This window comes from Pyxicephalus adspersus, chromosome 8 (assembly GCF_032062135.1).
Source record: "Pyxicephalus adspersus chromosome 8, UCB_Pads_2.0, whole genome shotgun sequence".
In the NCBI taxonomy this organism is placed as follows: Eukaryota; Metazoa; Chordata; class Amphibia; order Anura; family Pyxicephalidae; genus Pyxicephalus; species Pyxicephalus adspersus.
Window position 1 is genome coordinate 23,587 of NC_092865.1, and position 15,959 is coordinate 39,545.

The 15,959-nt window shown below is 40.5% G+C and overlaps 1 protein-coding gene and 1 long non-coding RNA gene across 2 annotated transcripts in view; one reads left to right on the forward strand and one right to left on the reverse strand.

Moving 5' to 3' along the window:
- Nucleotides 1–2,617, reverse strand: part of LOC140336268 (uncharacterized) — an 11,299-nt gene extending 8,682 nt beyond the window's left edge. Inside the window, exons 1-2 of the long non-coding RNA XR_011921862.1 lie at nt 1,328–2,617; nt 331–440 (exon numbers count right to left, since the gene is read on the reverse strand). This is a non-coding gene — a long non-coding RNA (uncharacterized lncRNA). The remainder of the gene's footprint in view (nt 1–330; nt 441–1,327) is intronic.
- Nucleotides 2,618–4,173: 1,556 nt separating this feature from the next.
- On the forward strand, nt 4,174–14,609 carry EFCAB14 (EF-hand calcium binding domain 14). The gene is made up of 10 exons (XM_072419253.1): nt 4,174–4,461; nt 4,871–5,019; nt 7,013–7,158; nt 7,460–7,558; nt 8,558–8,668; nt 10,210–10,269; nt 10,612–10,788; nt 12,783–12,894; nt 13,431–13,544; nt 13,633–14,609. The coding sequence occupies exons 1-10, from the start codon at nt 4,211–4,213 to the stop codon at nt 13,806–13,808; spliced, it is 1,395 nt and encodes a 464-aa protein (XP_072275354.1). The 5' UTR covers nt 4,174–4,210; the 3' UTR covers nt 13,809–14,609.
- Nucleotides 14,610–15,959: the final 1,350 nt, after the last annotated feature.

A 15,959-nucleotide genomic window follows, 5' to 3' on the forward strand; every position in this document is an offset into this window, starting at 1 on the left:
CTAACCATGGTGTTACTAATCTTCTGTCCTTCCAGGAAAAAAATTGTTAAGGTGAAGCAGCTATCCTCGTTGATATCCCTTTGTAAAGCATTTTGTCACTTCAAGTTAACATCCCTTAATTGTTAGCGAAAAGTGCTTTGGACTTCCTCTGCTTATTAGTTATTATCATGAATAACTAATGTGTTAGAAGCTTCATACTGGATCCTGAACTTTGCCATGCAGAGCGCAGTGTATATAGACCAAATATAGCCCAATATGGCCAGGTACATCCTGTAAACAAGACAAGACCACCCCTCCCCATCACCAAACACACAATACAGTCTCCACTACCTCCTGTGAATGTCCATATAGCCAGTGGGTCGGTGGTCCAGGAAATGACTTCAGAGCTCTCCTAAGCTTCCATATCCTCTGAAAAGTCTGAAAAACCTTCAGCAGTAAAGCTGAGAAACAGAACACAACCATAAGATGTAATAGTCGGTAGAGATCCACAGAGAACACAAACTCCATTACAGCTGTCACTATTTACTGGGCTCAGCTGTACTAGAACACAATATAACCACATCTGGATGCTGATGCCCTCTAATGACCACAGACGGTAATTACAGGGACTTTTCACTATCCTGCAAGAATAATGGCAACACCCAAATTTTTGGCCGGAATTAGAAGGCCATAAGTGTAATACAGTTTGTAATCTAAAAGACCAAGAATCCCTGTTTTTATGAAAAAGTTTGCTAGATATATGTAACAGTTTACAGCAGTGTACAAAGTGTTAATATGGAAAATCTTTGTTAATCTGTTCTCACACAGCGCCTGATATGTTGAGCAAAAGTATGTAACAGATGTCTCTCTCTGAATGACACCAAACTCCTATGAGTACCACAATGGAGGGAAAGTAGAGGACCAGCAGCAAGTCCCGGGGCTTCCATACCTTTTGGCATACTGTGTGATTAATGGATTACATTCTCACAGACAGCATCATTCACATAATGGCAAAACAGAACAAGATTTCCTATTTATCCTATTTCTGGGAGATTTACCATCAGAGGCATGTATCATTCTTGGTTAACCATCACAGCTATTCAATGCGCTTGTGCAAACTCAAATGCGTAACCTCACTTGACGTAGAAGCTCATATTACCAGAAACCACTTCAGGCTGAATTAAAATGAAAAAAGCATGAGTGCCTATTCCAATACTGTAGGAGGCTATATTTCATGACTTTTGGTGTCCAGTAAAGCTATGACTGCCATAGTGCTATCAGTAGCTGTAAAGAATGAATATATGTAGAAGATGTGTAGCCAAACTACAACATTTATAAGCATACTTACATACAACTGCCTGGGCCCAGGGGTTGGTGACCACGCATCCAATTTTCAAGCTTATGTGGTGAAAAGCCTGGCACAGCAGTTTGGATTTGTGACACATGGAAACCTCCTCTCATTTTTTCCTCATTGTGTCAATCCTCCAATGTAAAAGTCATCTTCTGCCAGATGTAGACACTTTTTCAGCTGGTCACAGGAGGGTTTTAGTAGACCAGAGCATGACATCAACAAGAGAAGACAGCCAGGAACTGGAAGATGCACTGGATGATGGATTTATGGTCAGAAAGTATAGGATCAGCTGAGATGGGTTGTAGGGGGGTTGGAAAGTTTTTGGCATTTTGCCTGAAGATGGATTTAACAGTTGCATATTATATATATACCCCCTGGAATTGTTAACATATTTATGTGTATAAGTTGGGGGTCACATCATTTATGGAAATAACCTTGGAGTCCCGGGGTCTACTATGACTCCACAGCCTTCTGTGACTTGCACAGGACCGCAGACATGGATCTTGGACAGGAGATATTTTGGCCCTTTAAAGGAGATATGGGCCCTTTAAAAACCAGGGAGTATTCTAGGAAGGAGTCCAAAATTAGTAGGAATCAACTCAAGTTTGCAGTTTGTTTGTTTCAGGGCTCTGGAATGGAAAGGAAGATACTGAGTGCACCCTGGAGATTGGCTCCAGGCATACCAGAGGTTTAACTATAAGTAGCACAGGTGTGCTCTCAGGTGAGGTTATATCTTTGTCTGAAAGGGAATTGCAGCAGATAGGCTGCAGACATGCCTGGAAGGAAGCTGTATTCCCTTGGCCTGAAGGCTGCTTGTCTATGTATGGACTGAATTATTCCTGAATTGTAAAGGACTATGGCAGGGGTCGGCAAACTTTTTGGACTACTAGGCCATTTCAGGAGGTCAAGAAGGCACACTAGGCCAGAAAAAACAAGGTGTCCAAGGAAAGGATTTTTCCAACCATGACTGCAAGCGAGCAGCCAGTCTTCCGCTCATCCGCAGTGTAGTCTCTGTACCTGTGCGCATGCTTGGCATCGAAATGCCCCTTGAGATTCGACTGCTTGAAAGTGCTGTTGGTGTCATTGCACACTAAACACAGGGCTTTGTTGCCGCGTTGGACAAAGAATAATTTGTCAGTCCATTCGGGGTTGAAGACCCAACGTTCGAGGTCAACCTTCTGGAAACTGGTAGCTGCGCATTGCTTTTGCTTTTTAGGCATAGTAATTGGAGTTATTGTGCATGAACTCAATGATATCTCGGGAACTCGCAATAACACGAGAATTCAATTAGGCCGGATCCAACAATAAATAGCTGGGGGGGGCGGGGGGTGTTAGGCTAGACTGGAATACTGGCTAGGCCGTAGTTTGCCTACCTCTGGACTATGGGATACAAGCTAATGTAAGCTACCTTTATTTAATTACATAGTAGGTTAAGTCTATCAAGTTCAACCACCAGGGAAACAATCATATCCTAGAAATAAAACCCTATAAAACATAGTTGGTCCAGAGGAAGGCAAAAAAAAATTCCTTCCTGATTCCATGAGGCAAGTTTAAGTTTTGTTTGAATTAGCCAAAGAAATTGGTATTATTTTGGCACAAATAAAGTGATTATAAATTTTGTGTGCTTGCTGCAAGTGGTACTCACCTGCTAATATCACAGACCCAGTGATTCCTGTGTACCCATTACTTCCTGTGAGCCCTAGTGATTCTTGGGACCCATTACCTCCTGTGACCCCATTACCTCCTATGACCCCCAGTGATTCTTGCAACCCCAATACCTCCTGTGACCCCAGTGATTCCTGTGACCCCGTTATCTCCTATGACCCCCAGTGATTCTTGCAACCCCATTACCTCCTGCCATTGTATAAACTGGCTGCCCTCCACACTCCGACCCCCCATGGCATTCAATTCTGTTTTTACTTTCCCTATTTTGTCCAATACTAATCCTGTCCCATTGTAATACCTATAACAATTTATACCCCACCACATCTTTCGCCATGTCCTAATATCTCCCTATATATATCCCACGCTTTAGGTATTGATGTTAATGTCTTTTGTGTCTGGGACCCTGTAATGTTGGATTATCAGTGACTGCATTTTGTAAAAAATATTATCTGCCATCAGGTAGCCATACTTTTAAATATTGATTGAAAATCAGTCGATTGATGGAGGTTCTTTCATTTCTATGCTTCATTATATTTGCTTTTGCTTGATTAAAATAAAATCCTTTTAATGATAAAAGCCCAGACTCAGAGTCCTGAGGCCAGAGACTGATAGGACTGGCTCAGTATACAGCGCTGTATACTTATATATATTTGTCAGCGCTATATAAATATATAATAGTGTGTGACTGTGGGGGGACATTAGAGTGTCAGCTCCTCCGTACAGAGACTGATAGGACTGGCTCAGTGTCCTCTGTACAGCACTGCGGTATATGTCAGAGCTATATAAATGTATAATAATAGTGTGTGACTATGGGGGACACTAGAGTGTCAGCTCCTCCTTACAGAGCCTGATGGGTCTAGCTGAGTGTACAACGCTGTGGTATATGTCAGCGCAATTTAAATGTATTATAATAATAATAATAATAATAATAAAGGAATGATAGTGAGACATTACTTTTTGCTAATCAGTTGGTCCCTCGCCTCCTCATTAGAAGGAGCTAGGTGGACATTCACTAACAGGAATACAATTTAATGGTTGCACCACCAATGGCACGGATGGCTAAGGTGAAAAAGACAGGAAAGGGCGGGTTCAGTAAACGGAAGTTGGGGACACGACAATCTGAGTGACAGGCTAGGTTCCAATAGTCAAACGGAGTGAGAAAAAGTAGAGGGCAAACAGCCAATAGGGCAGCGTGATGACTGGGGACTGGCACAGATGAGTGACAGCCGGGGATCCGGCTGGCGGAAGGCGATGGGCTCCGGTGCTCTGTCCGCCGGTCCCCCGGCTCCTTCAACTCCTCACAAGAAAATGAAGAAGAGGAAGGAGCTTAACGCTCTAATTGGTCTGGCCGGAGACGGGAAGAAGAAGGGGGGAGGGGGACACCACCCTCTGCTGCGCGACACCGATACAGACACTGACACCGAGGACTATGGCACTGTCACTGACAGACATGGCCGCTGCGGGAGGTGAGTCACCTGCCCCTCCCCCATAGCTTCCTGTTTACTAATGGCTGACCATCAACCTATTGCCCCTAACCCATGATTGCCCCAATACACCACCAATAACAGAATGTCTCCTACCATGCCCGAAAAAATTGGATGCTGTGATTAATTGCCCCATCAATCCATCCCCCACAATACAGAGATGATGCTGTGAATAATTGCCCCATCAATCCATCCCTCACAATACAGGGATGATGCTGTGAATAATTGCCCCATCAATCAATCCCCCACAAAACAGAGATGATGCTGTGATTATTGCCCCATCAATCCATCCCCCACAATACAGAGATGATGCTGTGATTGCCCCATCAATCCATCCCCCACAATAGAGATGATGTCCATCCAACCTGTGATTGGTTTATTTCTCTTACAGAGTTGGAATAACGCAGTGCTGCAAGGTCTGCTCACCGGTGTGCGCTTTCATCATTCTGGCGGCCTGTGTCATGGCGAGTATTGGTCTTGTGTGGATGCAGATTGCTCTAAAAGAAAACCTGGACCTCCTCAGAGAGCAAATGAGAGCCAGTGAGTCATATATAGTATTTATATAGGGCCATCATATTACGCCGCGCTGTACAAAGTCCATAGTCATGTGACTAGCTGTCCCTCCGCAGAGCTCACAATCTAATATCCCCCCCATAATCATATGTCTTCAATACAGATTGCGTTATGGTGCTGGCACCGTTACCTGGAAGTGCCGCCTGGAGGTTGTGCCTTCCACTGCTGCCTAACACTGATTTTTTTTGTGCTGTTTAAATGGATGGATTGAGGTACAATCAGACCTGTACTGTGATGCAGTGCAAGAAAAGACATTGCAATATAATAGCCTCCGTTCATGGAATAATGACACGCAGTCCCAGACAAAGGCTTGGAGCTTTGTTTTCTTGGCTGAGGCACCAGAATTGTGGAGTCCTGCAAAGTCTGCCAAGTAGTCCGTGCTTTCATCCTGGCCACCTATGTCATGGTATCATCTGGAAACAAATTGCCTTGGACGAGGACCTGGACTTCCTTAGCCAGTGAGTGTTTCAGGGCCCTGGGCATAGCACTGTATCCGGGCCCTGGGTCCAGGTCCCCCTGCATGTGCCAGGGTTCTGATCAAGTGCCAGCTGCATGTTCTTGGGTCTAGTGCCTAATTCCTAGGTGGTGCCTGGGGAATGCATTCGTTAGTATCCTTAGTCTAGCAATTGGCAAGTGTGCAGGGTCCTGGCACTATAGTTGCTGAATGTGCTTCTATGTCGATGTCCCGGGTCTATTGGGTGGGTGTGCCTGCTTTCTGAATCTATGGGTTTAGGTTTTGGGAAGCATGGCACATACATACTGTTCCTTAGAATGTCTCTGCTATTGGAGGTAGAATTGTGACCTTTGCTCAGTCTAATCTCTGCCGCTGTGATGAAGATTTCTGGTGTACAGATGATTTCATACAGTTTGACCTCTGCTGTTGTTTGTCATTTTATTGCTGACAGGTGTGTGATGCCAGGAAATAATGTGAGAGGCAGTAAAACACTTTTTTGGCTTGCAAGCTACTTTTAAAATGACAAAATGATCCACCATCAATAAAAATGCTAAACATAAATGTATTTATATAAATATATATATATATACCTAGTACACTTTATATTTACCATATATATTGTTTACCTTGCATAAAAGCATGAACAGGTCTGGCACAATACAATTCTGTACATTTTTGGCCATTATGTTACTCTGATGACTTCTTAAACTGAATGGAATCAGCCAAAGTCCGGGCAGTAGTTGCTGGTAGCCAGCCTTAAACAGACTTCCAAATAACCATCAGTCATGGTGGAAGTTTATTTTGAAAGCAGAGCTCTGCGATCTACCCACGTTGCCTTTGCGATCTACTGGTAGCTTGCTATCCACGTATTGGGCACCCCTGCAGTAAAGTTATTATTTCAGGCACACAGGCTTTAAACCCTAGATGTGGGAAGTGAATGTACATTAGTGACTCACATTGAGATCAGACAGTCCTTCATAGCAATGGTTGAGTTGTGAATGTAGAAGATGGATCATTCACCATTTTATGGGTATTCTACAGAGTAGATGTGCAGTGATGCAGGTCCACCTTTAATATATTTTTCTATAAAGTTTACTTTTTGTTTAATTTGCTGTCTCACCCACCTAGTGTTCCTAAAACTTCCAGCCGAGGAGCGTGGCATGCAATCGGAGACCTAAGAATAGGGATGGCAGCAGTCAGTCCAAAAGCTTTTTGGTAAAGCAGCCGTACATTACTAATGAGGCTGATTGTGTGTCTGCAGTTCTGTAAGGGAATTATGCTGGGGCGCAGGAGAACTCTGCAGGGTTGGAGTAGTTAGGCTAAACTAAAATGTAGTCATTCTATAGATGGGTGTGTAGGATGCTAAATATGTTCTGCTTCTAATACCTGCAGTGCCAGAGAAAAAAGACGCACTTGTTAGTGATGCTACCCTATTCTTGTATTTTTTAAGATAATCTGTGCCATGGCAAATCCTACTCACATACCTCCCCTAACCTTCTCTTTTAGTGGAGTCCAGTCAGCGGAATTCAGTCTTGGAGATCCCAAAAATAAAAGAGGATCTTATGGGGAAGCAGAAACGGCTGGATGATGTTGTGAGTGGCGAGATGGGCCTCCATAAACTCTGGGCCAACATCACTGATATGAACAAGCAGGTGAGATTCATCCATCTGGGTGAGCAATCATAGTCCGTTCCTAAATACGTACCAGTGTCTCCTGCTTGTAGGCGCTCCAAATTAGAGTCTGACCCAGAGGGATCAAAATTTTCCAGATCCCCTCTGAGCAATCATTATATACAGTATTTCCCTTGTGCTATTGAGGAGGAGGAGCAGAGAGCCTAAATCTCAAGGAAAAGAGCAGTGATTGGTCACTCCAACCATCATCAACCTGGCATATGCTTACAGAAACTATGATTGATGTTGTGGCGATTATTTCACGTTTCTGTTTCTCTCTCAGATCTCCCAGCTCAGCAATGCAGTCAGCCAGCTTAAAGCCAATCTCAAGTCTGCCTCTGATTTAATTAATTTGCCGAAGAAGATGGAGGATCTTCAGAAGGTAAACAAGTGACCTGTCAAATCTACATATTCTCTGATCACCCGCTCTCATATTTTTCCTAGCCTCTTCTTTTAACTGTCCCAAATTTACACACTTCAGTCTATTATGAATTTCCTCCCCCATGTCTGTCAGTCTAATTCCACCTACATCCTAATCTCTGTCTGTTATGCATCAACTTCACCCCAGTCTGTTCATCTACTTCCATCTACACATGTCCATTTTCTTTCAATTCTTAGGTTTTGTGTATCTGGTCTTAATAGATAATCCTATGTTAGTGAAGAACAACACATGGCATATTACACTGTCATTATATATTTAACAAAGACGAAGTCAAAATATAGATGCAGTGTAATGTAAAATTATGTAAACCTAGGGGTAGTGCCACTTTCATAGGACTTAAAGGGTATCTAGCAACCAGGTGCAGCTCATCAGCATGTGTGACCAGCTCTATAAAAGTAGAAGTTTTGACAGTTTGCTGACCTGGAGCATTCAGGTGTGTGTTAACACAATGCCAAGAAGGAATGTAATGGTCAGCAATGATCCTACTGAAGTAATTGTAGCTTCTTATCAATCTGAGAATGGTTATAAGACCATTCAAGATGTTTTGGGGAAAACCAAACACAGCATATCAACACAAACACCTCATACCAACTGTCAAGCAATTTGTGTGTTTTACATCTAAAGTTAGATTTAAATAACTTTAGAATTTTTAGATGACTTCTTGTCACTCTGCTTACCAAAACTCCATCTTTTATATAGCTCCAACCTTTCACCTTACTTCCCAGTACATCCTACTCTGCATCTAATATACATTCTCCTCTACCCCCACTAATTTGTCCTAATGCTTCCCCCTAAATTCTACTCTCTGTTATGCATCCCTTGGACCCCAATATGTCACTCTGCTTCAGCCTTCTCTTTGTCTGTTGTGCATACCATTCCACTCCAATCTACTGTGTAATTTTTTACCACAGTCTGTAATACGTCATTCTGATCTTGCAGAGTGTAGCCACACTAGGGAGTACTCTGACCAGCGTACACCATGATGTGGAGGCTCTGCAAAATGCATCTGAGGAGCAGAAAAAGCTGGTGGAGATGTTACAGAAAGATGTAGTAAGTTCATGTTTATAATAAAGCAATAAATTAAATAAACCCTACAATATGCACCGAGCTTCCCACATCTGGTGCACAAGTGTTTTCCATGGTTTATTATAAATATTTGTGCATACATATTGTACTCCCTTATGGGATAAAGGGTGCCTATTGTTCCCTACACATCAAACTGAAGAAAAAAATGTTTGTCCAGGGTTTCTGGAAAGGCCCTCAATTTGCTGGAATATTTTGGTTGCAAATGTACATAATCAGATTTTTGGAGGGTATGTAACCCCTGACAGATGGTACATTAGGAACAGCTTTGCAAATTACAGAATACACAGTATAGCTGTACTCAAATCCCCGAAATTATGCAACCTGGAAAAGAACTGACTGCAGTTTTAGTGTAGCCTTACCAATGAATAGCATTGCTACTTCTGTCTGTTCTTGGTAGAGAGCTTCATTCACTTCTGTTCCTGTGAGAAAACTAGTTTTTGTCTGACAGAAAGTGAAAGAATCTTTCTAAGGGAACTTCTGATGGCATTAAAACCTAATGGGTTTTCACCTTTCCACTGTATCCATCATTTTTTCAATAGATTTAGCTGTATATAAATACTTTTAAATATTATTATATAAATTTAGTTTATTACTTATACCTTAAGGTTAAAATATGCAGATCACGGGCCTGTGATCCTATAATCCCTGCCAGTTATACATTTCTTTAGGGAATTTTTGTAGCTAATATGGGACAGCACAGAAGCGAGGACAGATATTCCTACCAATTTAGATCCTAGCTAATGGATCCAAACATCAAGTAGCAAGGATGATTCCTCTTTATTGTAAATCATGACACAAGTACTTCAATATTGGGCAGTTACTGAGGTCCAGAGTAAGGGTTAAATATTATTCACCTAGAGCAGGGGTGTCAAACTATGGCCTGGGCCTTTTTTTTGGCCCCCCCAAGGAATTTCGAAGGTGAATTGCATCTGGCCCGCCTGCTACTACCTATTGCATCAAGTGATACCGCTACTATAATTCCCGGCATGACTGCATGGCCCCGTTGTTCTGTTCCATAGACGCTAGTAATGCTGGGAAGTCTCGGCATCACTCGTGTCTATGTGACAAGTGAGAAATCTCTGCCCCTGCCCGCCCCCTCTCACACATCACAGGCGATACAGTCTCTTCTGTGTCATTCTCAGTGTGTGTATATATATATTGTTTAGCATTTTTATTATTAGTAGGTCATTTTGATTTGAAACAAATTTTTTGAGTTTAAAATTAAAAAAAAAAATTTGTAGGCCTCTTATTCTGTTCTGTTCCGGATTGAGTGTTGAGTGGGACCTCATTGTTTCCGTGTGGGAAGGTTTTATATCTGGTGAGAACAAGAAACTTCAATTTTTTCAGTGGATTTCAGGTTTGGCCCCTGACTTGGTCTAAGTTTTTGATTTCGGCCCTTTGTGTGTTTGAGTTTGACACCCCTTACCTAGAGCATATATTTTATAGACACAAATGAAAAGTGTTGGCACTAAATAGACGATTAAAGCAACTGTTCTGTCTTGCAGGCTGGAGTCACTTCAGTGCTGTCCCCATCACAATCTCCTGGAACACACAGCGTTGTACAGGTATGATTTCCTGCTGAGAAGTTATGGATGGATGATGTGCACACAAAGGTCTTATGATGGAAGGTGTGGGATTATTCAAAGAGGATCATGGCTCTCTGTAGGCTTTTATAGGTGTTTTTATTTATAGCTAACAGAAGGAATTTTTGGTGCTTTAGTCTGTCATTGATGAACAGTTAGTTATTACTCACAGCAACCAATCAGTTTTAGCCTTTGGTGCAGGTTTGATTATGGTAGCTGTATGTTATAAATAGCATATATTTTGCTCAAACTCGTATTATATTGATTCCACATATTGTTGCGTCAGACTTGAGTTGAATGTGTTAACAATTGTCTATTATGCAGGTTGAGAGCTTCCTGGAAGAATTGAATTCCACCATTGTATATCATCAGCAAATGAATGACCTGCGCTTTCATAACATTGATGTCACAGTCTCCAACATAAGCCAAAGAGTCTCCATTCTAGAGTCTAACCTATTATTTCTGAATCAGAATGAGAAGAAAGGAATTGTCTCCGGATCAGTACGTAATCTCTGTGTGTGTATATGTGTACCATCATATATATGATTTTACTTATCATATAGACCACCTCTTGGCTGTCTCTTGAGGAGGGTCTATAGGTGAATTTATGGGTATTTGTGTTTACAGATGAAATTTCAGCAGATGTGTGTGGTAACCAGCTAATTAATTCAATAAGGTCATTACTGGCCTTCTCTTGAGTTCTATGTATGTGTGGTTAACCCCTCCCCCCACCCCTGGCGTTCTAATTCCATATTTTCATGCAAAAAGCGTTAACTTTTTTTACATGGAAATTTATTTAACATTGTAGGCCTATAATTCTTAGGCATAACTCACCTAAATATTTCCAATATTTAATAAATTTAATATTAAACTTTAAAAAAAGGTCTGTTAAAACAAGGGTGCATAAAAATACTAAAACCTGTAATATAACTGTACTGTAGCATGTATATTATAATTATTTATATATTATAATATATATTATATTATATAAAAATTTATTTGAATTGGATTCAATACAGTTGTTTTGTATTGAATCCAATACAAAATAATTTGAATTTCCCGCCGCGCCTCCTGTCCGCACCAACGTCACCGGGAAACCCCAGTGAACGTCTCTGAGGTTGATGGCTGAAGATCGAAGGAAGAAGACGTGTCCCGAGGACCTGCAGGGTCCAGCAGGACGCCAGGGGATGCCAAAGGAACAAGGTAAGTGGGTTTTTTTTGTTTTTGGCGACCCTGAGGGGGGTTAATGGGATTTGGTGTCTCAGAGGTGTATCCTCATGGTTTCTGTAGTTGATACAGTCCTAATAGTGTAACTCCGTAGCAGTATATTGGCAGAAAGCTGAACAATATTTTTTTTTTGTTAGTTATAAAGCTATGTTGGATTACCTCACTATTTGGGTTCAGCACTTTTTTTTCCTTGAATCTAGCCTAAACAGAGATAGACTAATTAATCGAATTTCAAATGTGATTTCCATACTTTTAGACTGGCTGCTTTTAATAAAAATTATCCCTGATGATCCAGCATTAAACTGTTATAGGGGGAAAAAATTCTGCCCCTGTTTCTAATTGGTGAACACCAGTCACTGTTGAACAGGTACAAATTACTGTACAGAGAAACAATACAACTTTATGTTTACATGTAGTTTAATAGAACAACAGTTTGCCACAGTATTAGTGGCTGAATCTGTTGGCATGAAGTGGGTCGCTTAAAGTGGGTAAAGTGGAAGAAGAGGTGATATAGGGAGGAGTGAAGAAAGTAGGAGGAAATGAGAATCAAAGAGGCAGTAAATTTTGGAGGGGTGAAGAAGAGGCCAGCCGGGAAGATTGAAGGAGGCGAAACAAGTGCTGAAGCCTGGGGGGAATGGATACAATTGGGGAGATGGGAGTGAGGGTCAAGGAGATCAGCAGCATAATTTAATTCACCAAGGTTATCGGAAGATGATATTTTCTTTCCTAGAACATGCATTGTGTTGGAGCACTGTACCTCCTGAATAGCAGCAATTGTAGGATAATATTCAGTTCAGTATCCAGGTACCTGCATTAGGTTTTGCTAGAGTGCAAAAGATTTATTTTTTAGGTTATGTTTTAGGTTTGAGGTGCCATCTTTTCCATACAATACCAGCAACAGTGAATGTCCACCTCAAAACTGTGGTGGTACATAGGAGTTATGTATCAGGTCTATGACTGCTAATTAGCAGGATATAATAATGAACCAAGCTCAGCTGTATGAGAATATATATTATATACCTATTGATATGTGACATTATCCAGTGGTGTCCCTGGACAGAGCTCACCGTGTACACTGATGTACAGCTTGGCTGGTTATTACTTTTGAGCTCCTTGTCTTTTATGTGATGACCCCAAATCAAGAGCATCCAGACCAACCCATTGATTTTATTACTAAATAGACTTATCTGATTTTGATGTGGGACATGAATGTGAGCTATACAGTACTAGCATTTACCACAGCAATATTATTTTCTCTAATTATGTAGAATCCTAAAAAGGAAGATATGCCTGTTTCTGAGATTCGTGAGCAGCTGCAGCTCATTCACGCATTGACAAAGACACCAGATGACGATAAAATAACCAGCACTACAAAAACTGGTAATTATTGGAGTAAGAGCTGTGTCCTATAGCAGATCCAACCCCTAGTGTCTTATCAGTGTAGGCATTCTGTCATGTCTAGTGGCAGAAATTGTCGTTGGCATTTAATCATGTCCAATAGCAGGACAATCCTGTAGTGGCCAGTGGAAAAGTCCTTCCGTTTTGTCCATCATGGAATTTATCCCTAGTGTCCAATCCTGGAGCTGTTCTGTTGTGCCCAGTGGTGGCCCTAACGTTTTGTAGTGTCCAGTGACATAATCCTTTTTTTAGTGTCCAATTCCAGAGCTGTTCAGGTTTTTTTATTAGCCCTAACATTTTCTAAATCTGAGATGGCTGTTCATATTAAAATTAACTAACCATTTGATTCAGTTACCCAGAATACCCAGAAAGTCAGGAGTAGCCACATCTAGGTATTTTTTTACATTTGTAAAACATTAAGTAATATTTGAAACCTTTACAACGTCTCAGGCTTGGCTAATACAATCGCTTTACCATTGAAATGGTTTTAAAAACGTTTTTTTTTTTTAACATGGTAGACAGCGAAGCTACAGTAATAGCACAAGGCTCTCTTCCAAAAAAGTATCCAAGGTCCCTAAAGAGGCAAAGACAGCAGACATCATTACCGCCAAATGGAACAATTAGGATGAATGGTAAGCAAAAAGACCTAAAGCCTCTCTGTAGTAGTTTTGGTTACTTCTTCCACATCAGTATATATATTTTACTGCTTTGTTCTTTCAGAGCTAGAGGAAGTGTTCAGGAAGTCTTCTCAGGGCATTGGCGGAAAACTGACATTTCAGGAATTAAAGAATGAATTTGGTGTTCGTCTGCCAGAGCTCCATCTGCTAAAGGAATATGATGTAAATGAAGATGGTCTTTTCTCCTTTACAGAACTCGGTGCAATGGTTATATTGTAGCATATTTAATTCCCACTGATGGCAGAATTATCCACACTCTCCAATTGCTTCCCTGGGGATCAATAATTAGATAACCAACTGCAGTAACACAGCAGCCTCTGGAGCCATAGCCTGATTCTCATCCTTTTTGTCAGAGACTAAAGTTTATTGTTTTGTAGTTTACATGAGCTTGCCTTAAGTTTGAGGATTGCACTTTATGTTGTGTGTTGCTCCCACCTTCACAGGCACCATGACCTTCTAGGAAACCAAGGCTCTTGGAACTAGCACCACCAAACAAGAGAATTTGTGCAGTTACTACCTTTTTTGTAAAGAGAACTTTTTGGTCTGTCATAATGTATTAGAGTACAGGACCAACATGTCATGTCTGGTGGTAAAAATGGAGATTGGTATGTGTGTTTAATATTGCAGCAGCAGGGAAGCGTGATCAGACTTTAAAGAGCACCTGTCATACTAGAATGTAGCATCCCTCGTGGCGGGGCATGACAATACTCAAATGAGTTTTTATGTTTCTTTAATCTAGCTGCCACTGACTTTGTGGTGGTAAAAAAAAACTTTATTTAAGTAAAATATTTTTAAATTAGTAACATTCTAACCCAACAGAACTGATGATCTTTAATATCTGCTCTTAGTTTGGGCAGTTTGTAGATGAGCATGAAAAGTCAGAAGTGATATTTACAGAAAGTGAACATAAAAAAATAGAACCCTCACACCCTAGTGGAACACTGATTGTGGTCTTCCAAATATCCTCAGAAATCTTAAAATGTGAATTCATTTCTCCAATAAAGTAATTTGTTTAAGATGTGTGTTTTGTCAGTGTATAATTTCCTGATTGTGATTTTTTTTCCATTAGCTTTAACTCATAATAAATGGGCAATGATGAGATATCATAGTGCAAAGTAAGATGAGGGCTTTAAATTACAGCTGGTTTATCAGTTAAGGCTCTGTCTGCAGAATATGTTAAAAAGTTTTTGTAACTACCAGTAACCTTTAAATTGAGCTAATCAAGTTATACACTAATTACACAGCTCAACAATTTTTTTTTTTCACTTGCAAAATATTTTTGAATATACTTAGTGTATTTCAGGTCTGCTGAATCCAGAAATGACATCAGTTTTATTGCATTTGCTCTAGTTCTTGTGATACAGGAAATGGGAAAAGACGATTTTACCAACAACAAATGTTAACACAGCATAATATTATCAATCTTTATTTATACCGATGTTTTGCATTTTATATATTAAATGTAGGAATATTTTCATGAAACTTTAATTTGCCTTCTTTTATTTATACATATTCTTTTTTTTACAGAAATATGAGTTCTTCAAGAAGAAGTTGTTTAAATGACCCTAATGTATTTTTCTACATTTGTGGTGAATATTTTCAGCAAAAACAAGAAAAATTACAGAATTAGTGAAACAAGCATATCTTGCATATTTTGGTATTAAACTGGGGCCCCAAGATAAGTATTGGGCTCCCCATATGGTATGCAACTTGTGTAGAGTGTCTAGGTCACTAGAAAAATAGAAAACTGAAAAGTGTGAAATTTGTTGTACCTATGGTATGGGGAGAGCGTAGAAATCATCATAATGATTGTTATTTGTGTTCTGTGAATGTAAAAGGTTTCAATCGTTACAAGAAACACAAGTGGGAGTACGGTGATATGGAATCAGCAAGACGACCTGTGCCGCATGGTGCTGATGTTCCCATAGCAGTGTTCAGTCCCTGATATTCTTGTATCCGACATGGAGGATATACAGGGAGTGTAATCCAGGAGCTAGCAGTGAATATGAAGTGAATATGTTTCATCAAACCAGCAGTTCCCCCAAGAAGAGCTCAATGATTTAATACGTGACCTAAGTCTGTCACAACAATCATCTGAACTTTTATTACAATGTTAAAAATGTGGAGAACATACATGCATTGTCCAGTGACATAGTAACTACAACTTTTCTCCTCTCTCTTATACACCTCCCCCTTTATTCACTTTCTCTCTCCCCCCAGCCCACCTGATCAGCATCGTGGGACACAGTGCTGACCAGGTTTCCCCTGGAAGGTGATTTATGGCAAAATATGGCAAATTATTTACACATATGTGAATATAACCAATATGTCATACTATAGTTTTATTAAATGGGTGAATCTGAATGTATA

Coding starts and splice junctions, on each gene's coding strand:
- EFCAB14 (XM_072419253.1), top strand. CDS start 4,211: ATGAGTGACAGCCGGGGATCCGGCTGGCGGAAGGCGATGGGCTCCGGT. Junction 7,559..8,557: donor AGATGGAGGATCTTCAGAAG/GTAAACAAGTGA, acceptor CTGATCTTGCAG/AGTGTAGCCACACTAGGGAG. Junction 10,789..12,782: donor AAGGAATTGTCTCCGGATCA/GTACGTAATCTC, acceptor CTAATTATGTAG/AATCCTAAAAAGGAAGATAT.